Here is a 24,555-nt window from a genome sequence, read left to right as displayed (position 1 = left end):
AACCCCAAGTTTGGACACCCCTGGTAAGAAATGATCTACGTCTCCAATTTTATTTGCATATGAAATGGCCATGGTCGTTTATTAAAAGTGTTCACCCAATAAACATTTTACAATAACGTTTAACTCATTTAAGTTAAAAACCTGAAAAAAAAGCTTTCGTGCTGAAAAGTGCAAAAATACATTAGCCAAAAAGCAAGTGCACACGTGCAACAACAACTCTCACAGGTGCACGCACGCGCACACACACACACACACTTAGTGAAAGAAATATCAGTTCAAAGCTGACAGTGAAGCAAAAAAACACCCATTTTCTAATTTCGAATTCCGCTTTTAAAATAGTTCAAGTTTTGGCAAGTTTAACTAAAAACAGAACTTTCCAAAGTTACAATAAATGTAACTCTGAAAAGCTCAAAGATGGACGTCGCGACCACACTGGACTTTGGCTCTTGTCAAGGTCCCCCTAAGATCGCTCACTGACGATATCTCCATCGTGTCCATGCGAGCCAGTGTGAGGTCAGACGGGGTTCTTGTCGAGTCCCAGAGCCTGCACCACATCCACGCTGAGGCCGCTCTTCAGAGTCCTCCTCACTGAAAGACAAACAAGAGCCCAACATGCTAACAAAAGGAAAACAGGCTAAACGTGTGTTAGCACAAATGCTAACAAACGGAAAACAGGCCAACATTAGTAAACAATGCTTGTCATCAAACGCCGTCTAAATGTTTCGGTTTCTAGTCATGATTGACCAGCCAGGTCCATGTTCTGATTACTCTGTAATGTTGGTTTCCGCATGTGCTGACGTGCAGGACGAGAGTTTAAGACGTGGCTAATCTGAGCCGATAGAAGGTTCCCGTCATGTGGACAAAGCCAGATGGACTCGATAGCGTGTGTTGTCAAACAAACAAAAAAGGAGTGGGACGGACTCAGAACCTCCCTGAAGAATGAATCGCTAAGCTGCACGCCACGCAGCAGCCATGATGATTGTTATCTCGCGAAGACGGATTACAGTCGTCCGTGTTTTGGACACAGCGACGCTGCAGCTGCTGCTGATGACCTTCACAGGAGAACCATAAGCACACTTACTGGATTTCCTGTTCAGACGGGAGCGTTTGCGAGTTTTGGGACTGGGCACTCTGGCCGAGGGGTTCTGGGTCACCGACTTGACGAGTCGGTCCATGATTTCGTCTGTGGGGTCGTTCTGGGAGACGCTTTCGGCATCCTGAGGCGTCGACATGGGAGACGGACTCAGCCTGCCGAGACCTGCGGAGTCCAAATAAAACTGCATTTGTCTTCTCAAATGTCCTCCACGGGTCATTACTATGACTTATTCCTTTTGTCTTATGATGTATTGCTAATATCACGTCTCATTAACATTCTAATTTGTCTTTCGCAGCCCCCTCACGGTCATTTTCAGGCACAAAGGGGGTGGGGCTTACTGCGGACAGCTCGGGAGCGCCTGACACCTCGCTGCTCCTCGCTCAGGATGCCGCTGGTCAGCATGTGAGTCATGCTCTCATGCTCCACTTCCACGCTGGGCTCCACCTCCATGGTGGCATGGCTGTCGGAAGGGGGCACCGCCCCTGAAAACTTCTCCGTCTGCGAGCAGAGACAATGATGACATCGCCAGACCTCGCCCACCCTCCCGCTTGCGCTCGTCAAAACTGAATGATTAATGAATCGTCAAAGAGGGCGGGGCTTCACCTCGGTGATCATCTTGCCACGGGTTTTGGTTCTCTCTCGGTGGGCGGCCCGCTTGCGTTTGAGCGTGAGCGCCCTCTCTCGCGTCGTGCGGTACTCCAGCGAGAACTCGCTGATGATGCGGCAGAAGTCCGTTACTTTGGTGTCACGCACCGACGATGACGGCTGACCCAGAAACAGCAGAAAGGAGTGGAACCTGCGCCGGAGAACCTCGTTAGCGCTGTCGTATTAGCACATTTTGTTCCAGTTACAACCCGAGGCCATCTTGAAAAATCGATCATCTCTAATGTTAGCATGTCCAGGCTACCTGTTGATGACTCTCCTGTGGACGACCTTGAGGATAACGATCCTGTGTGTGCAGTCCTTCAGGAAGTCAGCCATCTTGTTCTTCAGCAATGTCTTTGTCTCGTGTTTGGACACCACCTTTAAGCTTTCCCACGATGCCTTGCAGCGTCTCTCCAGCTGGACCAGATTCTCAGAGAGAAGCTCAAAGTCCACCTAAGGAGAAAAGAACCCGGCAGAGACTCAAAACAACTCGACAGGACTGGACTGAGACAAACTGGACTGGGTTCAGGTTCAGTTGGACACGGGACATGGATGGACCTTGGCAGAGCGGGTGATGGCGGGGATCTCGGAGTAGACGTCAGAGGACTGCGGGTCATTGTCAGTGATGAGAGTGCACGTGTGATGCAGCAGAGACTGTCTGTGGACCGTGTCCTTCACCTCCACCACCTTCTCCAGGTACGGCAGCTCAAAACCTTTAGCCTACGTGTGCGCGCACGCACGCACGCGCGCACACACACACACACACACACACACACACACACACACACAGTATGAGCTGCAAGTTCAACTCGGTGTGAAAGAGTGCACACGTGCTCACGTTGGAGCTGTTGAGGAAGTTTCCGATGGCGAGAAGTGTGGCAAGGATTTTTTTGAAGGTCCGATTGGACGCCAGCTGCTCCATGCCCAGCTTTAGGTCGAAGAGTGGCTCTGCGATCTCCTGCAGGGGGCGACACAGATGTCACTTGAGAGAACTCCAGACCAGTGTGCGTGCGTGCGCGGCTGACCTTCTCCAGAGACTCGTAGTTGAGTTTGAAGGACCACAGCTGCAGGCGGGGGGTCAAGGCACTGATGGAGGCCAGGCTGGAAAGGAAGTGCTCTGCTGTCCCCAAAGGAATGTCCGGATGGGCCAACTGGGCCTCCTGGATCTTCTGCTTCTCCTCGTCTGTGGGCGTCATGGTCAGGATCTTCTGCTCGACACACAGAAGACAGTTTGGATTTTCTGTGGCCCAGTTGTGGGACAAACAGGAAGCGGGGCGCACCTCAATTCCCTCCTTGCTGATGGCAAACTCATCAAAGTTGAGGATGGCAGTCTTGATGACGTGGACGGCGGGAAGGACGGTCATCCCGATGTTGATGGTGTTACTGCGCTTTGGATCCAGGACCAGGATCTCCGACTTCTTGGTCTCAGCTGCTTTCTGCGTACAGTAGTCACATCAGCTGCTGCGGCTGTCGTGGCGGACAGTGACATCACTGGGGGGGGGTTACCTTGGCGACCGGCAGCTCTTTGGCTTTGGACTCAAACAGATGCTCCAGCCGGGCAGTGTCCACTTGCACCTTGTCCAAAGATGCCCACACTGTCCCGCGGCCAAAGCGACACTGTTTGGGCCCGTCGGCCTGCTTCAGCTCCCTCCAAAACAACTTGACAGTTTTCTTCTTCCTCGGGAAGGTCGCCGCCACTGCTGCTGTTGCCGTTAGGGAGGACGGAGGCAAAGGGGGGGCACCAGGTAGAGGAGGAGGGGGAGGGGGAGCCGGACCACCAGGGGGAAGCGGGGGAGGAGGTGGAGGAGGCACTGGACCGCCAGGGGGAGGCGGTGGAGGAGGTGCTCGGCCGCCAGGGGGTGGAGGAGGTGGAGGAGGACAACCTAACAGAAGCGGAGCAGAGGAGGAGGAGTCGTAGGTGTCCATGTCCAACACGTCAATGTCTTCCTCGTCCAGGAGGTCAGAGAAGTCCAGATCTTTGATGCGCAGGGTGGCGCTGCTCGGCTGGAGCTGGTCCCAAGCGTCGGCGGGCCCCCCGGCACCCATCGGCATCATCTGGGTGGTCTCCAGGCGGTGGGCGTGGCTCTCGACGTCGATGCTGCTCTGCTGCCGCAGGTAACGATTCTACACGGGCACACAACATGATGGACAGCGTATTGGACCCGTCCCCATTACCACTTTGTTTTGATCGCATGACCAGTCGGGGCGGAGACATCCCAAACAGGTGAACCGGTTTTAGAAGTCACATGACATGTTGTGATGTTCAGAATTCTGACCTGCTGCTCTTCTGCCAGGCGGGCCAGTGCCACCTGAGCAGAGCCTTCCAGTCCTTCAAGCTCCGCCCTGCGGGAGGCGCTGCTCTCACTGGGGCTGACCGCCTCCTCTGAGCGCGCTCGGAGGCTGGAGAGGCGCTCCAACACCCGGCCCCGCCCCCCAAGACCTCCATCAGCTGAGGAGAAAGATCGCGATACATTTAAAAGGGCCAGCAGTACAGGGGTCAAAGGTACATTCACGTCTTCTAACCAGGCAGGAAGTTGCCATCCTCAAGAGCATCGTCCGGGGCAGCGGTCGGACTGGGAGGAGCTTGGTCAGAGGCCTTAGAGAAGAGCATGTCCAGCAGGAACTTCTTGTCATTGGACAGCGTGCTGCACTGTCTCTGCACGGCCCCTGCAAGGTCATACGGTCAGCTGGAGTTGAGCAACTGACGTGGCTTGTGGGTAACCGCTCTCACCCGTGTTGTGCTGGGCGGGAACGGATGTCACACCTGTGTACAAACACACATCAATAAATACTTCTCATCTTGTCCCAATCACTCCGTTTTTATTGCGAAATGTGAAGATCTACCATTAGTAGGAAGTCCTCCGTCACCGCCGCCACTGTGCTCCACTGGCTGTGGGTTCAGGGTGATGACATCATCAGATGAGGACAGCTTGGAGCGGCTCAGGTGTTTACTCCGCCTCTTCTTCTCTAACTGGGTGGCGGCCAGACTGCGCAGGAAGTTGTCTCTGAAGGGGCGAAGTCGGGTTTTAAAAAGGCAGAAGTGAGGCAGGCAGGCGGAGCTGATGCCGTTGCCATGACGAGTCAGCGCTCGTCATACGATCAATGACTCCTCCCACATCCCCATTTTCACATTCACTATATATATATATATATATATATATATATATATATATATATTTATTTTATTTATTTATTTTATTTATTGGTGGACTGTCCAGCAGAGGGAGGAGTCACCGAAAAATGGGAACAGTACACGTCACCTGATTGGTCCATTTTGAATCAATGTATACAAACCCAAATCAACTGCAGCAATTAGACACCACCAGGCTACTCCCACCACCACCAGCATCACCACACACACATCATATTCTGGAGTCCAAATTCATGTTGTTCATTGGGTCTCACAGCAGGACACACACACACGCACGCATAACACACGCATGCACACCAGCGGAGACAAAGGAGGTATTCTGCGAAAGTGGCTTAACAAACCCGGGCTTTGTGTTCAAGATGCGGCTCAAGAAAACCTAAAAAGTTCCCCAAACAAAGTTACATGGTACTGCAACGGTGGTTATCAACGTACTTTGTCCGGTTCTCGGCTCTGTGTTACACAAGATGCGCATGTGATTATTATGGAGCGTTATGAGGAGTTGAGAAAGATTGTTACTGCCAAAAGCAACACTGCCGCCGCCAAACGAGCGAGGGAGGACCGCTGGCAGAATAACGCCGAGCGAGTAAATGCCTGAGTTAACACCGATTATGATACCAACTATAACCTACTAGTCTTCATTTATCAACATTGCACAACTCTGACATTAACACATATCCATTTCAATAAATAAATAAGAGCAACAACTGTCTTTTTTCATCTTTCTAGTATGTCCATACTTTTATTGCTCTAAATTATGAAATGCTGTACCTCGCTGTGACCACTAGGTGGCAGTGTTGATGGCGATCTTTTTGCTTTGAGACAATTATTTCCTTTCGGTTAGAATTTTTTTTATAAAAAGTGTTTTGCTGCAGTTGATTGATGCCTGAGAGTGCTTATTCCTCCAGCAAATATTTGAATACCAGGGAAGCACTTGGAGAGCGCAGACAGCACCGTAGTTTCTTTCTCTCCTCCTACTGCGATTCACATCAAAATAATAATCCTACATTTTTTGGATCAGTTTGAGATTTTGTAGAACATGTTGGAAACTTGTCCTGTATTCCCCCTCCCCAAGTGCTCTGAACATTTTTTGTGGTGTTATATGCACAAATGTTGAAAATGGCTCTCTCTCGCAATGTCAAAGAATCCTTAAAAAAAAAAAAAAAAAAGCAAATGTAGTGTATTCCCTGGGCTGAAAACCTACATCTCTTATAGAGATAGTAGCCGATAGTAGCCGCTCCCGTCGTAGTGCTGCTCAGCACCAAGTTTAGTGGTTTAGTGTTTAGTGTCAGTTACCATGGTGATATACTGTAGCTGCGTTACCTCCGTTGAACAGGCAAGCCCGGCTTTAAACTCAACACACCTCGCTAACCCATTAAACTCGCTTCGCAGTATACCCCCAACGACCTTGTCCTGGGGTTCAAGCCCATGTCTTTTATTGGGTCTCGGAGCAGGACACACACAAACACAAACACACACACACACACACACGAGCATCAGTGTCTGGCATAATGCGCTCACCAGCTACCCAGCATCTACTTACTCAAACTTCCTCAGAACTGGCTTCTCCACATTTCTGTTACAGTCGTCTGGGCTGCAGAGACACACGCATGCACACACCCCAAGGGTCACTTCCTAGTCTCCAGGGGGCGCAACACTCAAAGGACTACCAGCAAACTGTCATGAGCGTGATGTTAGCATGTGTGTGAACAAGCTTCATCAACAGGTGTGCTCTCAGGAGTTCTCACTTTGTGCAACACTGTCTCAGCAATAAGGCCCGAGCCTTACAGGAGTTACCACGGTAACGGGACAGTTTCTGCAATACCACCACCAAGCAACAGGTGGCAGCGACGCTCTGCCACAAACAAATGCTTGACAAGGAGTTTGGGAACCACACAGGACAAAAAAAAAAAAAAAAAAAAAAAAAAAAAGGGGCTGGGGGGCACGTACTCACCACTGCAACAGGTCATCCTCGCTGGGGGAGGGGCCACAGAGAGAAAGAGGTTTAACAAAAGGAAGCAGGACAATTTGGTGGCTACCGTGGCAACTTGCCATGACGTCAGTTAAGATGCAACTCACTTGAAAGTCATCTTGGTGCTGCTCTGATGTTCTGGACATTTCTCCGTGCTAGAGGGTAACGAGCTGGAAGAAGAAGACGACACACACAGTATGAGTGTGCATGTGTTTACAAAGCTGCCACACACTGATAAGCAATTACGCTATCTTTCCAACAGTAGGCCTCGCCCCACAGTGTGGCTCTGTGTTCATGCATGTGACGGACCTGCAGGGGGTGGAGGGGTCCTCACAAATGGAGCTGGCTTTGGAAAAGAGTCTGGACTTCCTGCTCAAACCCAGAGCGGACATGTGGTGGCTGAGGAAAGAGCGACTCCTGGTGGCCGACAGGGGTCACCACAGAGACAGAGCAACAGAGGACAGGGTCCGGTGGGGGGTGTGACACCAGAGGTGACGACCAGAAGCAGACAAAAACTGTTGAGAGTGAAAACCACCACCAAAGGGGTGGAGTCAAGAGATAACTCACGGGCTGGACGGCGTCTTCGGCTCGTGCTCCGCCATCAGAGTGTCGTTGGAGTCACCATTGGAGGGCAGAGGTGACCCTCTCAGGGATCCAGAGGGGCTGGAGGCAGGGCTGCTGGGTTCAGAGGTTAACGGGGAAGGTGAAAGAGGGCTGCTGGTGGCGGTGAGGGAGGCTGATGGGATGGGGGAGGTGCAAGGGGAGGAGCCCGCAGAAGACGCCAAAAGGTCCGGAATGTTTTGACTGGACGATCGACGACTACGCCGACCTTCCTGCTCGCTGGCAGCCGTCTTTCGACGCTCTTTACGCAGGTGAGGGGAGGGGTCGTTTATGTCGCCGTCCTCGAACCTCAAAGCTGTCTGCACACACGCGTAGACGGAGACGTTTCGTTCAAGAAGGGCATCTAGCGGCGCCGGTGAGGGTCTGCCACCGTTACCTCGTAAATGGCAAACTGCGTTCGGAGGTCGGGCTCAACGGCCATGCTGCTCATGTGCTTGTGGACCACAGCCTCCATGGCCAGCTGCTCCAGACAGTCAGTCACGTCGTAGAAAGAGTCCTGGTCCGGGAGCGCCGCCAGCGTCTTGTTGATGAGCGTCATGGCGAACACCAGCAGCTCACTGTCGGCGCCGTTTCTCTCGTGCAGGACGTCCATCATGTACGACCACGGCTTCACACCTGACACACACACACACACACACACACACCATTGCAATGGAACCCAAAATAAATAAACGTGTGCTCATGGATTGTGTCAAACCACAATGTTTGACACACCTGTGCGTGTGCGTGTTGGCGTGCGTACCTCTCCGTTCGTCCACAGCGTTGACAGCGTCGATGAGCAAAGGACTGTTGGATTCTGAATACTCCACAAAGACGATGAGCAGCTTCATGGACGTTTTGACCAGCAGTCGAGACTGGAGAGACATGAACACGTTCAGTGTTTCCCCACCAGGGGGCAGCGATTCATTCACACTCACTTGCACGCCAGCGTTATCACTTTTTTGCTTGGATGTACTACAGTACGTCGGAAGGCGGGAAATGAAGAAAAGGATAATGACACTTTTAGGAAAAACACCACAGCAGTCACATGACTGACCTGGCTTCCTGTCAAGGTGTAGAGCCACTGCACCGTCTCGCTGTGGTTGATCACGCCGTTCATGCCGTCCACAAACAACATGATCTGACTGAGCGCTGGGGACGGACACAAACGCAGACAGGATGACAAAGACCTGGTTACCGTGGCAACCTGCAGCGCGCGCCTCACCTCTGAGGATGTAGTTCTGGTAGTTGTGGTCGGCCTCCGCGCCAACTTTAACGAAACAGGTCAAGCCCTCGGACGCCACGAACTCGGGGACCAGGTCCTTATCGTCCTGCACAAGGTCACGTGGCGTCACGTACAAGCGGGCAGCAGCGTGGGGGAGGCGTTGCTGCTTACCTGGAAGAGCTGTTTGAGCGAGAAGAGCGAGCGGCGCAGCTCAGGGCCGTGACAGTTGTACAGCTTCTCTGAAAGACACCCGGACAGGGCAAGGGTCGTCACCACGGAAACATGACAAGCAAACGGACCAGACATTCATGAATGCACCCGACGCTCTTGTCTGTGCTATTTGCTCGCTACGCCGCCATGAGGTGTGTACCATGTTTATGGGCGACGTCAAGTTTGGGTCGCCGCTTGTCAATGAGGGGTCAGGGTGGGTCCCACAGCCAGTTGAGAACCACTGCTTTACAGCTTGTGGTGGCTCTGACCAATGATGCAATGGTTCTGATTCATTTTCAATCTCTGCTGAGCTTGTTTTCACCTCAAAAAGGTAAAACCGATCCTACCCACTCGGTGCTATTTATTGACTGAATAAGCAATGCAGTAGGACTAATACTTTTGCTCACATGAGAAATGGGTGGGTTTGGAAGAGAAAAAAAAAAAAAAAGGAGGTGCCATCTTCGAAACTGTGAATCCGATCCAGATGTAACTACCTGGAAATAAAAGTTGAAATGACTGATGTAACAAATCTTCCTGGTCGATCATTGTGCTACAAATTATCGCCGATAATGGATATTATCGATGTATTTTGAGACAATTTTTTCATTGTCGTAAGTGTAATTCACATTTGAACCACTAGATGGTACTCATGTAGTGTACCCATGTGAGCCACATTATCTGCCTGTATAGACCCTGTGTCAAAAAAAACACACCAATAAAAACCACACACACACACACACGCACTTATGTGGTGTAACTAATGCAGGGGTCATATTTGAACTGGACCACATATCTGTAGTAGCGAGTAAAACGCAACGTTGCCGATTGTCCTTCAACACGTCCTCTTTCACTCGGTTATACAGTTCAGGAATTGCGGTTTGTGACGAGTTATACATGTACGTTCTCCCAGGCAATTGGTACTGTCAAAAATGTCTTACTTATCCCAAAATGTTGGCTTTTCAACCGTTTTGAAAGGCTGCATTTCTTTTGCAATGACGAGAGCGTCACCATCTGTGAGCACGCACCATTCTGCGCCGCTTCGTTTAATATTTACTCCTCCGTAAGCGTAGACTGTTGGGACGAAGGCTCTGCTGCACATCCACGCTTGCGCTGTGGCATTCGGCTTAGAAACTATCTATCTAAATCTAAACTATTATATAGCCTTTGGACTCCGTGGAGGAAGTGGGGGAGAGAAGGATGTTGGCTAAGCTGACATCCATCATGGACAACACCTCTCACCCGCTACATGACACTGTGGGTTCCCTTAGCAGCTCCTTCAGCAGCAGACTGTTACACCCACGGTGTAAGAAGGAGAGGTTCCGCAGGTCCTTCATACCGACTGCTGTCAGGCTCTACAACACCTGAACCATTTTGTATTCACTATGTCACTATGCATTCTTTACTTGTGTATCTTGCTTGCTGCTGTAACAGATGAATTTCCCTGCTGTGGGATTAATAAAGTACTACTATACTATACTATACTATATATTAGTGTGTTTGCCAACCGCTAGCACACTGTCTGCGTATCCACTCGCTAGTAGCCCCGCCTCCACAAAGAGGCTGAATGAGACGAGGGCTCACTCTCTCCGTTCATTCCACTATAGAACCAATGCGCACAGACACATGCAGAGTGAACCCTCTCGTTATCCAGCCCTGTGTGGAACAGCAAGACGAGGAAAAGTCCATTTAGCGTCAAAATTATAAACCTTGTTTTGTTTTTAGCGTTTGAGTCACTGATTTATCGTGACAGGCCTATGTCAAACCCAAATGTTTTTAGTCTACAGCAAAAATAAAAGGAATTGGCCTCACTGTTCCAGTACTTTTGGAGGGCACTGTATATTGACCTGCATTAGGTGGCCTCCCCCATCCTTTAATTTTCTGTATGCAGCCCTTGCTGGAAAAAATTTGGACGCCTACTCATGTTGCTTCCCTTAATCCTAGCTTGCAAAAACACACACACACACACACACACACACACACACACACACACTGACATGCAGCTGTGACCAAGTCATCAATGTGACGCATAACTTCCACACCGGTGTGATGACACCAACACACCAGCTGCTTGAGTGTGTGTGTGTGTGTGTGTGTGTGTGTGTGTGTGTGTGTCACAGCATGATGAGACTCTTCCCAGCCAATGTGAGACACACGCACGCACACAAAGTGGTGTTGGTCGTGCAGAGACAGGAAGTGGTGCAGATAAAGTTAGCCTGGTATTTCCTGTTAGTGCCAAAAGGAGGGAAGAAAAAGAATAAACATGTTTGGAACTTAATGACGGCAAGAAAAGAAACCCAAGTTGACGACTCATCGTGACTTGACTTCTACTTTTTCTTCAGCAAGTGACCTTAAGATAGGATTTATAAAGTTGGACATGCATGTGCACGTGGACTCCAAGTCAACACGGACTACTACTTACCTAGGATGGCGTGGACTCGCACTGACAGTTGTGTCCTCAGGACCAAGACGGGCTTTCTCCCTTTCCTGTCAACACACACACACACACACACACACACACACACACAATTGTGAAAGTAGGAGGGCGATGATATAATGTTGACGATAATGACAATGACGAGAATGTGTGCACTATGAACGAGAATGATCTTTAGAGTCTGTGTGCGCTGATCCAAGTTCTAAAAATGTCACATGACACCAGTGTGCCAGGATGAGGGCATGGAAATGTGGAAACGGGGGTGAGGCGGAGGGGAACGGGGTGGGGGTGGGGGCGGCGACAGGAAGCCAAGAAAGAAGGAACGTTTGTTTCAGAGCTAAAAAAGGAAGTCAGCACATTTTCTCGGTGACATCATCACATTACGCACACAGCGGCATTGGAACATTCCAGAATGTCATTTCATGGGATGCTGCATGCTGGAATAAACGTACATGTGGACAGAGTGTTGCAAGGACAGACAGAAAAAGCCGAAGAAAAAGCAGAAGGAGTCTCGCTGAGCTGAGCTCTCATGATGCTGCCTCTACAGAGTCATGGAAGCAGCAGGGAGCTTGTGGGTAGTGTAGTCGTTCACCATGGTGCTAGTGGGAGGAGCTTTTCAATGTGTGTCAATCAAACTTGAACAGGTCACATGACTCCTTACGCCACGTCTTGGTAGAAGTTGTCCAGCTCGTCTCTCTGCTCCGACAGCGAGGCGTCCAAGTCCAAGTAGTTCCCGTGTGGCGATACCTGCAACGTGCACTCCTCCAGCTGCAATGTGCTCGCGCGCACACACACACACACACACACACACACACACACACACACACACACACACACACACACACACACACACACACACACACACACACACACACCCCCGTTAGAAGAACATCGCACCGCTTCAACGCACACCATCTACATCAGTAGTCGCCATGGAAACCACGTCACCTGTCGATCAGACTATTCTGTGGCCCTTTCCCAGCACGCTGTGAGGCTCCGCCCACACACAAACTCAAAAACACACAGGTGGCGGTGGCCCAATGGGTGGCGCCATGGTGCGAGCCATTAAGTGTGACACTACCGGTCCTTCCACATTCTTCGGCAAAGGACACAGGAGCTTCCACACCCTTTCACAATAAAAGCCCTGTCGTTCAGCGACGAATGCGGCCATCTTGGCGGCGCGTGTCACGTTTACAAACAAACCTGCCAAGCGTGAGGGCTCCTCTGAGCGGACGCGGCGGTGACAATGAATGTCCTTCCTGTCGCCGCCATGACAGGAAGGAGGAAGTTCTTATCAACAGTCTGCTGCTTTTCCCGGGCTCCGCCCCCTTCCTTCTCCAAAACCACAAGGAAGTAGGGAACGCGCTGGGAATGAAACGCAAGTCTCCGCATGAAGCGTCCTATCAGCAGCTCCCATTGTTGCCCCAGGCGGCACGGCTGCATGATGGGAAGGGTGGGCGTGATGCGTGGGCCAGGGTCTCCAGACGCCCCTGGGAAGCCCGAATCTCGCTGCCATCAAACTACATGCGATGCTATAAGACAAAGTGACGTCACCTTTAACATGCATACGTCAGCAACACTGTGAATGTCTGCAAATGTGACGCTAGCACGCGTGAACGTTGCTTAATGAATCTTGCTAGCGCGCATGCTAACTGGCATGAATGGCAAAAGGTCATGACATCGTGAAGTGAATGATTAGGTCGTGTTACACACAAGTTCCACTATAAAATAACAATGAAACTCATCTAAATTACTCAACTTCATTTCTGTCTGGAACGATTCTTCAGTTCGTACAGAGACTAATGGATGACAGCGACACCAGACTCCGTTAAAAAAAACGTCCTATTTTAATGAGTTCGGTCTGTCTTTGAATGTAAAAATAAAGAAATAAAAACAACAAAAAAGGACCTGATTCAGGACTACGGCTGAACCCTGCAACGATTGTCCGACTAAACTGCCTGACTACGGCGAAGTACGTCACTTCTAAAACGGACTTTTGAACTGGGCCACCTGTTTGTTGACGTCAATACCGGTCTCACCTTGAGTGGCGCGTCCAGCAGCTTGTGGATTGTCGGAACCACCTCGCTCAGCGGCAGGTTCTCCTCCACGTCTACCGTAGGAGGTCTGCGAGGTTCGGGAAAGTTCGTACAGATGAAAGGATCCGAGTCCAGCAGGAACTGGACCCGGCAGGTCACAAAAGCCATGTCCGTTTCAGCCTAAACAGCGTCTCTGAGGGCCAAGTCGACCGGACTGGACCGGCCTATAAAATGACTTAAACAACGCGTTGTGAAGTTGTCTTTTTATACTTTTATTAGCTTCCGCTTCAGCCCTTCAAAATAAGACCGTCACCGTAAACACTAACACAAGCACAGAGTGAAGGTTTCGGTGGCTTAGCTCCCTGTTGGCCCAGACTGTACCCGACAATGCAGCTGTAGGCTACTGATGTCTGTTACGGACTTCAAATATAACAAAATTAATCAAAAAGAGCATTGTTTATTATTTGTTATTATTAGCCGCAAATTAAAATCACCGTGTTTCTTTGCTTTTCACGTCAGTTTCAAATTGCACGTTTGACTTATTTTGAAAGCGATCGGATTTTTGACTCCGTGTTGCTGCGCCCACAGAGAGCGTCAGGTGAGGTGCACGATTATGACGTCATCAAGGTGTGTGGCGCGGTTGTTTGCGACGTGATGAAAGCGCGCACTCTGGCGGCGACAGCTGCTGCTGCGTTTCTGCTGTTGGTAAGTTGCATCTATCGATCTGTCGATCTGCTGGTTGGTATCCATCAGCACATCACAGGGTTAGGATAAGAGCGAGACACTCGCAGCAGCTAAACTCCTGCGCAGAACCCTCAACCTCCAAAGCCTCTGGTGGAGGACCCGAGCTTGAAGGAGAAACCACCTGGGTGGGTGAGAAAACAAAATACATGTAAATAAAAACATACACACACACACACATATATATATATATATATATATATATATATATATATATATATATATATATATATATATATATATATATATATATATATATGTATATGTATATATATATGTATATATATATATGTGTGTATGTATATATGTATATATATATATATATATATATATGTGTGTGTGTGTATATATATATATATATATATATATATATGTGTGTGTATATATGTATGTATATATACACACAGTATATACGCAGTATATATGCAGTATACTTATGGACTTATGTTTATCCATAAACATGCGTGTCAATGTAAACAGGAAAAGCTGGAGAAAACAAAAAAAAGACCCTATGTCTTTTATCCAGCAGGGGGTGACGTTGCTCTAAAGTCTGAACTACATGGTGACACGCGCACACGCAAACACAAACACAAGCATAGCTCAGCAGTAGACGATGCGTCTTACGACACATTTTATTTCTTAAAAATAAAATCACTTTTTTTTTAATCATGTTAATATCATTGTCATTTAATTCCAGGTCAAAGGTCGCAGGTGACGGTGACGGCTGCCACTGAGGAAACAACATCGATGCTGTGTCGGCACTTTGTCTCAAACACCACACGGTGGACGAGCACACACACACGTATGAGTGTGTGCTGTCAATAAAAGTCACATGATGATGAAGATGACGATTCCAGAGCAGCGCAGCAACCTGGGGTCAAAGGTCGCACCCGTCAAGGTGATTTTCCAACCTTGCCAAGGATGACGACCTTTGACTCTGCCGTACTGGAAGGCGATGGTCAGTCAGGTGGTGAGCCAATCGGAGGGCGGCAGCAGCTTCAGTCTGCTGACTCATCAACAAGGCGGCGACATTTGCCTCCATTTTTGTGCCAACAACGAGACAGTCAGACAGACAAGGAGGAGGACGTGTGTGTGTTGCTCAAAGCTCCCTAGACGCACATTAAAAAAACACACACACACTCCTTGCCTCACTGTCCGTGTCCTACAGTCCTGCTGTCCACGTCTTACTGATGATTGGACTTGTTGACCTTGCGACCCTGTGACCTTGCACAACGGAGGGCAGCGTGTGTGCAAAGTCGTCATCGTGCTATCAGAGGGCAAACACGAGCGATAGAGCACACAGAGGCACAAAGAGAAGCCCCGCCCCCTCCCCTTTGGAGCCAATCAGGAGGGTTAATATTGACTCAAGCAGCTGTTGACTCCCATTAATGATTGTCAAGCTTTTATTGTGAAGGGGCGGCAGTGACATGTGACAGGAAGTCGACTGTTTCATGCTGCTGTCCGACTAAGAGCTGATCGGGTCAAGAGCGGGTCAAATGAACGTGGTTCTGGGCTCGGGTCCGGTTCTGTCCAAAGCGGGACACTTTGACAAAGGAGTGCAGTGGAACCTTAGTCAGCTCCAGAAAGTGTGCCTCTAACCAAAACGGACGCTAACCAAAAAACGTTAACACAAAACACGTTTTTAGAGTTTCGCAATTATAAATGAACATTTAAGGTGACTTTCACCTTCGTCGAAGACGTCATTCTCCACGACCGTCCCCAAAGACACCTCGTGGCAGCGAGATCAGCCACCGTTACCTTCCTGCTTTGACACCAGTTCTCTTGAATTCAACAGTGTTTCTCACTTCAATACCGGAACCCAGAATGAGCCAAAGAAAGCCGCAAGTGCCAGCATTTTGATAAAGAAGCTGTGAAACACGACTGAATTCAAGAAATAACTCCTGGCAAAACAGGAAAACGGCGTCCGTGGGGCGTCTCGCAGCCACATCAGTCTTTGGGAACAGTCGTTCATTCATCACTTATATGAATTTACAATTGTTTCATGCATGTAAAACCATACCAACACGCAAACCGAGACAAATCTGTGGCGTACATTTTCGATGTGAAATAAAAAACACGCTAACCGAGGTTCCGCTGTATGCCGCTAGACGTTGCAGCTGAAAATACTGAGACGCGTAGTCACACATGCAGTCAGTCATCAGCCTTTATTTCATTTTTGCATCTGACAAATGTCTTTAGCTATTTCATATTTGCATGATTAAAATTAGCATGTTGCTAATAAGCAAACTTGGAAATAATGAAACTGGAACATCCACTAAATGATGATGATGATGACCTTGCATGAGTCAAAAAAAGAGGCTTACGTTTTTTTTTATTTTGTAAAATTGGCAAGCGAGCCATAGTCACTAGGGTCCTGACGGCATCTTGTAACCACAGGAAGCCCCCCACACACACTGGCTAGGATACAATTGTCATTGTAATCCTTCCATTTTGGGACTTTCTGTGATATATACACAACAGTAACGTTAGCCGAACATGGGGCGGCAGTGGGTCGGGAGGTGGAGCCAGTCGTCCGGTAACCGGGGGGGGGGGGGGATGACCCTGATGACCCTGACGACATGTCCTCGAGACACTCAACCCCATCCCTCCAGTGAATACATTTTTGGTGGTTGGCGTGAACTGGCAGCCATGTTTGTCAGTCTACCCTCGGGCCACTGATTGACTAATGGGCTCAGCAGTCAATCTGTTGTTATTATTATTACATGCTAACAAACATACACAGCAACTACAACGTCCATTCGGGAAAAAAAACAGCACTCACTGATCCGCTGGACAGTTTAACACTCCCCACCCGTAAAAAGTCAACACAATATGGACGCCAATCAGAGACGCAACCGACATTTTATCAATATATGCAGAAATGTCCTCAATGACTGACCACATGGTGGCGCCGTGTTCTTTGGAGATACGAAAATCAAATGCACCCAACATTTGTTCATTCAGAGCACAGAAAATATCAAGTAAAAGCAATTATTAAAAAGTCACTTTTCAATTCAGTAAATAAATAAGATGAACAGGCTTTGACTATGTTGGTCCCACAATGCTAATTAGCCGGCAGCTAACTAGCTTTCATGTCATTCGTTAATCATGCTGCTGCGGGGGGCGCTGTCACGCACTAGCACACCCAAAGTCGACTAGACGCTAGCGGCGTGAGTCATGTTGCGACAAAAAAACAAAAACAAAAAACATACGATGTCGGGGGGAACATGCTTGGAAACGTCAATATCATAAACAACATGAGCTGTGATTTTCAACATGCTAATAAACGAATAACGTTTGAACACATGCTCATAAAGTTAGCGCAGGTGGTAAACAATGGTACGAAACATCGAGCAACAGCCATGCTAACAACACGGGAAGTAGAAGACTAGAATGTTTGAGTGTCAGGTGACGCCTGCGTCCAATCACACAGCGGCGTCGTAAAAAAAAAAAAGTATCTTGCGACGACTGGTTTGGAAAAGGTGTACAAATTGTCAGGTGAGGCCCCGCCCTCCTGCTCCAGTGTCTCATCCTATTGGACGAATCAGTGGCACATGACTGGCCAATGTCAGCATCTGTTTGACCTCATGTCACGCAACTGTATGAGTCAAAAGAGGGGGGAGGGCGATGCTGGTCCAATCAAAGTGCCTCACTGGCCACCGTTGGGGGCGGGGCTAGTGTCATCTGGGGCGGAGGCGGGGGGTTGGACGTTGTCGGCCAGGTTGTGGGCGTGTTCCAAGAAGAGGTCTTTGAGCACGCTCAGTTCCTTGCTGAGCAGCTTGATCTTGGCCTCCAGACGCTCGTTCTCCTCTTTGAGCTGGTTGACGCGCTGCTGCGTGTCCATGGCCTTCTGCTTGCTGCGCATGCGACTCTTCTTCACCGCCAGGTTGTTGCGCTCGCGCCGCTGACGGTACTCCTCGCTGTCCTTGTCCGCCGTCGCCTTCTTCATCTTGCTGGGTGCGGCCGCCTTGCCGCCTGCGGATGATGGGTGGGCGGGGACTAGCTGGGGGACCTGCTGTAGCAGCGCGGTGGCAGCGGCGTGGGCCTGACTTTGAATGACGCTCACGCCGTTGTGGTCCGATGATGTGACTTTCGGCTGCGACGGCCGGCTCATTTGGATACTCGCTGACTCGAGTCTCTTCTCGTATCCGAGTGCCGACAGAAAGTGGAAGACGGCGCCTGCAAGACGGCAAGACATGATGTAAACAAATGAAACAAAAGACGCTTGGTGCGTGTAACCATTAACCACGGCAACGAGACTTAGATTCTGATAATATATTTATTTGTTTATTTATGTATATTCAATAACATCAAATATGTTCTTCTTGGATTTAAACTCCGCCCACTTGAAGCTTTAATTAGAATTGTGGACAGCCAATTAGCATGTGAGCTGTGATTTGTTGGCGCGTTGCCATGCAGCCAGTCGGTCCTTGCAACCAGCCGGTAGTGCGCAGGCGTCACCGTTCCGGGCGGAAACCAGGAGCGCCGACGCTTGCCTGGTGTTGCATCATCACCACCACCATCATCATCATCATCGAGTGTCTTTGTGCCCTAAGTGGGGGAACTCCACGTTCACTTTTAAGGTGACTTAGAACAAGTGACTTTTAACAGAAAACAGCATAAACATCCTAACACGGCTAACAAGTCAAAAGTAATCGTGTCAATTTTTAATTTCCGGCCACTTCATCAAACTTTTGTTTGACGTTAAACTAACATTAAATGCCACCAAAACTGACATTCACTCTCCCTCCTCTTTACTTGATCCACGAAACTAAAACATAAAGGAAGCGTTGTTTGTTCAGTGTTGACGCTGATGGTTTAGCTAGTTAGCATTCCCGCTAGCGGCGAATTCCACGGCTAACGCTGTCATTTGAACGCCCACGGCGCTTCAAAGATAACTTACCTTGACGAGGCGACACAGGGGAGACGTGTCGGTCAGAAGTGACGATGTGGAGGCAAAAGTTAGTACTTTAATTCCGCCTGTCGAAGCTCCTGGTGTTTTTGTTTGGAACATGGAGGGGAGCCGATTGCGAAATCTCTCTTGCCATGTACGGCAATTTCCTAGACGAGCCAATCAGGTGGCACGACCACACGACGAAGCGTCACATCCACCAATCACAATTGAGGATGCCCGACATGACGCAATTCGAATATGATTGACGTGTCACCGACCCAATAGGTGAGCATTGTTTTCCTGCCGCCTCAGTTTATGTAATGACTTGACACATGCATGACCTCATCAACACTGATAGAAAACAGTGATTGATGGGGGCATTTTATTACTTGAAAACAAACTCTTTAATATTTCAACCTAAGAAATAAATTGCTATGTGTGTTTGCAGGACTTTCTTATTACTTTATGATTAACACGTATTAACATGTAACTTTACATTGATGGAGGGAAAGGCTTCTTGAGACGTCATCTGTACTTCTGTGAAGAAGGTGTCGGACGTTTCACTCCTCATCCAAAGAGCTTCGTCAGCGAACTAATAAGTGCTGGTAGCCTAGGCCTTAAATACTGTAAGAGTGGGCGGAATTGGTGTGCCAACACCCTCCTCCTATTGGTTCCTTACACTAAGCCTGGGCGGAGTAGTGGTATAATCCTATCCTGCTATTAACACCTCTGATAAAAGTTGGGTATGAACGACTCTGATACTGGCTTGTTAGCATCTATTGTTCTGGCTCGGCCCTGCCTTCACCTCATTTGCAAGACTAAGAGCTGTGGGTTTTGGTCTCAGTAACCTGCTGAACACAGGGTCCAAATGAAACCTCAAACCACCATTCCGATTCAATGATGGGTTCTGTTGTTTGACAAAAATAGCTTCCTTTACTCCTCTTTCAAACCATCTGTTTTCTTTGGCCAAAATCTTTACCTCGCTGTCCTCAAAAGAGTGATTGGTTGCTTTAAGGTGTAGATGTACTGCTGATTGAGGACCACTAGCATTGTCCCTGCGATGTTGATAAAGCCTTTTTTGGAGCATTTGCTTAGTTTCCCCAATGTAGTGCTCTTTGCATTCCTCATCTTTGCAGTGGATGGAATAGACCACATTGCTCTGTTTCTGGTTTGGAGCCTTGTCTTTAGGATGCACTCATTTTTGTCTCAGGGTATTTACTGGTTTGAAATAGGTTGGAATTTTGTGTTGCCATAAGATCCTCTGGAGTTTTTCGGAGACCCCCGCTACATAAGGGACTACCACTCCTCTCCTTTTTGCTTCTGTGGGCGTTTGGGTTTCTTTCCATCCATACACCAATTCCGCCCACTCTTACTGTATTTAAGGCCTAGGCTACCAGCACTTATTAGTTCGCTGACGAAGCTCTTCGGATGAGGAGCGAAACGTCCGACACCTTCTTCACAGAAGTACAGATGACGTCTCAAGAAGCCTTTCCTTCGATGGACAACTCCTGTACGACTGAGAGCCTACACAGACGCTTTACATTGATGGCAACAACTGAATAACCTGCTGGACCACATGATGACATGTTCTGTTACCCAAAATGTATGTGTTCACGACTTGACAAGTCGAGAGTCCAAATAGACCAAGACAATTAGCAGGAGGTCCAGAGTCTTGCTTTGTGGACAAAAAAAGTTGGCTAAAAAGCCACAGGTTTGATTCCTTTTTAGATGAGAGCCTGGCGACACACGAAGAAGAAGAAGAAGCATGAGTAGTAACGTGGAAGGGAATGAGGTGTGACAAGATGAAACATGTTTGGTATTTGTTGCTAGTGTAAGGGGGCGTGGTCTGCCTGTCAGCTGACCGCACAGGTGAGTTGACTGCCAATCAACAACAAGACTTTTCACCACATAACGATCACATTCATGTTAATTACTGGATGAATCTGATGTCAGTGACAAGTAAAGTTATTGATGCCCACATGTCCATGTGTGACATTCATGTCACCATGAAACTGAGTGAGTGAGTGAATACAAATGCCAGTGAATGAATGAATAATATGTCAGTGAGTGAACACCAGAGGTGGGAGCAAGTCAGTGATTTGCGAGTCTCAAGTAAGTCTCAAGTCTTTAATCTCAAGTCTTGAATAAAGACATGCAAGTCCAAGTTAAATCCGAAGTCATTGACTTGACATTGTTGACTCCTTACGAGTCATTCGCGCTGCTTAGTGTTGACCAAACAAAAGGCCATTTTAACAATTTGACAAACACGATGAATGCCTTTTGAATTGTTTTGTTTTCCAAATAAATAAAACCAGTGTGACAAGACTTAGCTGCAGAAAAAGAGTGCTGACAGCATCCAGGATTTATGTAATCCACACGTTCATTGTCTGTCCTTAAACCCGATTGGACATTAACAGGCGCAATCAATCAGGGGAAATACGTTTTTTACTGACATAATAAAGTAAATCTCAAGTATTCCCAAGTCACCAGACCAAAGTGCGAGTCAAGTCCCGGTATTGTCTAGCCGAGTCTACAGTCATGAAAACTTGTGATTCGAGTCCTTGTCGGGTGACTCGAAACCACACCTCTGGTGAATACAAATGTCAGTGAAGGGATGAATATAAATGTCACTGAATGAATGATTGGATGGCGTGTAGGTGAATGGATGAATAAAGTAGCAGTGAATGGATGAACCCAGTGAAGGAATGAATGCAAATGTCAGTGAGTGAATGAGTAACGTGCTGTAAGGAATGAATGAGTGACTACAATGATCTGATGAGGACATTTCAGTCATTTCCACAGTCAGCCACAAAAGGGTGCTGCAGCCCAGCTAATTGGTACCACGTCACCACACGTGTCCCATGACCTGCATGTTTACATACAGGACCTATGACCTATGACATGCATGTTGCCATGTCTCATTGTTCTTTTCTGATAACATTTCTTGACCTGTGTGACGTCATCACGCGCCTTCTGTGGAGCTTCGGTTGTTTTTAAAACCAAAATGCTAATGTTAGCTGTTGTTGTGACAGCGTCTAGGGGGAAGACCAGAGGTCAAAGGTTGTGTCTAGCTCACCCCCTCGTTGCTGCACAAGGTTCATGCGAGGGGGCGGGTCCCGACGAGCAGAGGAACACCGCCCCCGTCTACCCCAACCCTCTCCGCCTCGCGCTATAAAAGAGTACTTTGACAGTTCCCCCCTCACTCGGCGAACAGTACCACGCGGTACCGGTCCAGTACGGATCTCCGGAGCTGGTCGCCATGCAGGACGCGCAGGTCTAACCCATGATGGAGCTATCCAACCTGTACGAGGTAGCGCACCCCCGGCTCCCGGCGAGCCAGCACGCCCCCTCGGTAGACCCGGGCGGGGACATCGGGGACACGGAGACGTCCATGGACCTTAGTGCCTACATCGACACTTCCGCTTTGAACGACGAATTCCTGGCCGACTTGTTCCAGAACACTTCCCGCCACGACAGACTCCGGCTCGTGAACGGCGACTACGAGCACGCCCCCACACACTTGTACGCGGCGGAGACCAAGCTGGAACCCTTTTATGACCATGCGCCCGCGCGTGCTCGCCCCGTGGCCATCAAGCAGGAGCCTCGCGACGAGGACGCGCTGCTCCCTGCCTACTTGCACCACTACCCCCCCGCACCGCCGCCGCACCTGCAGTACCAGGTGGCGCACTGCGCGCAGACCGCCGTGCACCTCCAACATCCAGGGCAGCCGACCCCGCCGCCCACCCCGGCGCCCAGCCCGCACCACCTCCCGCACGCGCAAGGCCACGCGCAGCATCAGCATCAGCAGCAACAAAGGGGGGGGAAGCCCAAGAAGCACATGGACAAGAACAGTCCAGAGTACCGCCTGAGGCGCGAACGCAACAACGTGGCCGTGCGCAAGAGCCGCGACAAGGCCAAGCTGCGCAACATGGAGACCCAGCAGAAGGTTCTGGAACTGAGCAGCGACAACGAGCGGCTGCGGCGCCGCGTAGACCACCTGAGCCGCGAACTGGACGCCCTGAGGGGCATCTTCAGGCAGCACCCCCCCGACGGAAGCCGCTGAGGCGGCTCACGGTGTGAGCGATGTTCTCGCCATCACCGCTGCTGCCGTCCAGCGATGACCCCAAGACATGTCTCTATGCAACACATGATGCCTTCTGGTCCTGTGACCTTTCACCTCGTGCCCCTGGGTTGACATGAGCTCATGAACACATGAATCAGGCAGAAAGGACTTTTTCTACATTTGTTGACAGTAAAGGTTCCAATATCAAATGTGTATAAATGTATATGATAAATATGAATAAAGCAGCTTGTTTTACACTCTCGTCTGCTCACTGCCAAGCAGAGTTTAGACTCTGGCTAAATTGGGCTTGGACTCAGGACTAGACCGACCGGATGGTGTCATCATGACGCCATGGCGGGGGAGTGCTCCGTAACGTGCCCTCTGAAAAGGGGAAGTAAACGCTGGCGTCCCAGCATGCCGCGGGGCTGACATGGCCATGACTCAACAGGGAGGTTATGTTCATGTAGTGTCTCTGGGTCACATGACTACAAATATCAGTTACCATGGCGACCCCAAAGAAGGGCACGACTTGTGACAGGCGAACAAGCCCCGCCTCACTGGTCAGGAGTCGCCACCATGAGGTCGGCCATGTTCCCAACGTGACTGACTGTGTGTGTGTGTGTGTGTGTGTGCGTGCGCACTCTCAAACATAACTAAAGGTTCTGCTTGCCGGTTCCTCGTCTTCTGAGCCAAGCACAACACTGGATCACATCTCAAGGAATTCTCCTTGCATCCGTCACGTCGCAGCGCCGGCGGCCAAGTTGGCGCTGATCCCACGCCGCAGTCAATCTGACAAAGTCAACACGGAGAAGTGGATGGCGTGCTCAGTAAACACTGATAAGAGCTGGCGTGCACACCGTGCGCACGATGACTTGTGAGGCCTGTCAGGTGCGACCCCCCCGCCCCCCACCAACCCCCCTCATGCTGACCTCGGGGCAAAGCAGGAAGTGTTAGTATGTAGCAGCAGTTAGCTTCACCTAACATTCTACAACAGGCTTGTCCAAAGTGCGGCCCGGGGGCCATTTTTGGCCCACGGAGGCGATTTTATCGACCTGCACCACAGTCTAAAAATGTCAGTTAACAAGGAAACTTAATTAAAAAAACAGCAGCTGTAAAAATGGGAAAATCAATCAAAAGTCAAAATATTAAGAAAAGAGTTGTCATCTAGCAAGAAAAGAAAGCCCTCGTTTCACAAGGATAAAGTCACAGTGTGAGGAAAGATTTCATTCTAGGAGCGTGACGTGGAAATATTCAAGAAAAAAGTTGTATTGTCAGAAACAATGAATAAAGAGAAGAAAGTTGAAAACTTATTTTTTTTAAATCAACATCAGAAATGTTTACCAGAGTAAAGTCAAAATATGAAGAGAAAAAAAATAGTTTTCTAATGAGAATAAAGTTGCAATTTTATGAGAATAAACTTGTAAAATGAGGAAAAATATCATTTTAGTAACAATGTTGAAATAAAGAAAAAATACACTGTTTTAAAAAGTC

The 24,555-nt window shown here is 49.1% G+C and overlaps 3 protein-coding genes across 8 annotated transcripts; 1 reads left to right on the top strand and 2 right to left on the bottom strand.

Moving 5' to 3' along the window:
* Positions 1 to 70: 70 nt before the first annotated feature.
* On the bottom strand, positions 71 to 13,651 carry fhod1 (formin homology 2 domain containing 1). 6 transcript variants are annotated; one of them, XM_054770577.1, is made up of 28 exons: positions 13,370 to 13,520; positions 12,534 to 12,862; positions 11,992 to 12,098; positions 11,316 to 11,380; positions 8,858 to 8,925; positions 8,687 to 8,792; positions 8,519 to 8,613; positions 8,225 to 8,336; positions 7,859 to 8,097; positions 7,429 to 7,781; positions 7,171 to 7,278; positions 6,969 to 7,031; positions 6,844 to 6,864; positions 6,433 to 6,483; positions 4,586 to 4,746; positions 4,473 to 4,505; positions 4,265 to 4,408; positions 4,018 to 4,190; positions 3,248 to 3,865; positions 3,022 to 3,177; positions 2,767 to 2,949; positions 2,580 to 2,699; positions 2,300 to 2,461; positions 2,004 to 2,194; positions 1,700 to 1,892; positions 1,435 to 1,594; positions 1,082 to 1,258; positions 71 to 588 (listed from the first exon to the last, which is right to left on the bottom strand). In XM_054770577.1, exons 2-28 carry the CDS (start codon positions 12,771 to 12,773, stop codon positions 515 to 517), a joined length of 4,173 nt encoding a protein of 1,390 aa, XP_054626552.1. In that variant the 5' UTR covers positions 12,774 to 12,862; positions 13,370 to 13,520; the 3' UTR covers positions 71 to 514. The 6 variants fall into 6 exon arrangements, with proteins under 6 accessions (XP_054626552.1, XP_054626553.1, XP_054626554.1 ...); XM_054770578.1 differs by lacking the exon at positions 6,844 to 6,864; XM_054770580.1 differs by lacking the exon at positions 12,534 to 12,862 and having other exon boundaries at positions 72 to 588; positions 13,370 to 13,651.
* A 2,602-nt stretch (positions 13,652 to 16,253) lies between these two features.
* On the bottom strand, positions 16,254 to 19,173 carry cebpg (CCAAT enhancer binding protein gamma). The gene is made up of 2 exons (XM_054771561.1): positions 19,011 to 19,173; positions 16,254 to 18,286 (listed from the first exon to the last, which is right to left on the bottom strand). Exon 2 carries the CDS (start codon positions 18,219 to 18,221, stop codon positions 17,757 to 17,759), a length of 465 nt encoding a protein of 154 aa, XP_054627536.1. The 5' UTR covers positions 18,222 to 18,286; positions 19,011 to 19,173; the 3' UTR covers positions 16,254 to 17,756.
* A 3,006-nt stretch (positions 19,174 to 22,179) lies between these two features.
* Positions 22,180 to 23,337, top strand: cebpa (CCAAT enhancer binding protein alpha). Its single transcript, XM_054771560.1, has one exon. The coding sequence runs from the start codon at positions 22,285 to 22,287 to the stop codon at positions 23,062 to 23,064; it is 780 nt and encodes a 259-aa protein (XP_054627535.1). The 5' UTR covers positions 22,180 to 22,284; the 3' UTR covers positions 23,065 to 23,337.
* Positions 23,338 to 24,555: the final 1,218 nt, after the last annotated feature.

Source organism: Dunckerocampus dactyliophorus, chromosome 3, assembly GCF_027744805.1.
Source record: "Dunckerocampus dactyliophorus isolate RoL2022-P2 chromosome 3, RoL_Ddac_1.1, whole genome shotgun sequence".
Classification (NCBI taxonomy): Eukaryota; Metazoa; Chordata; class Actinopteri; order Syngnathiformes; family Syngnathidae; genus Dunckerocampus; species Dunckerocampus dactyliophorus.
This window is presented reverse-complemented; position numbering and strand designations above follow the sequence as displayed.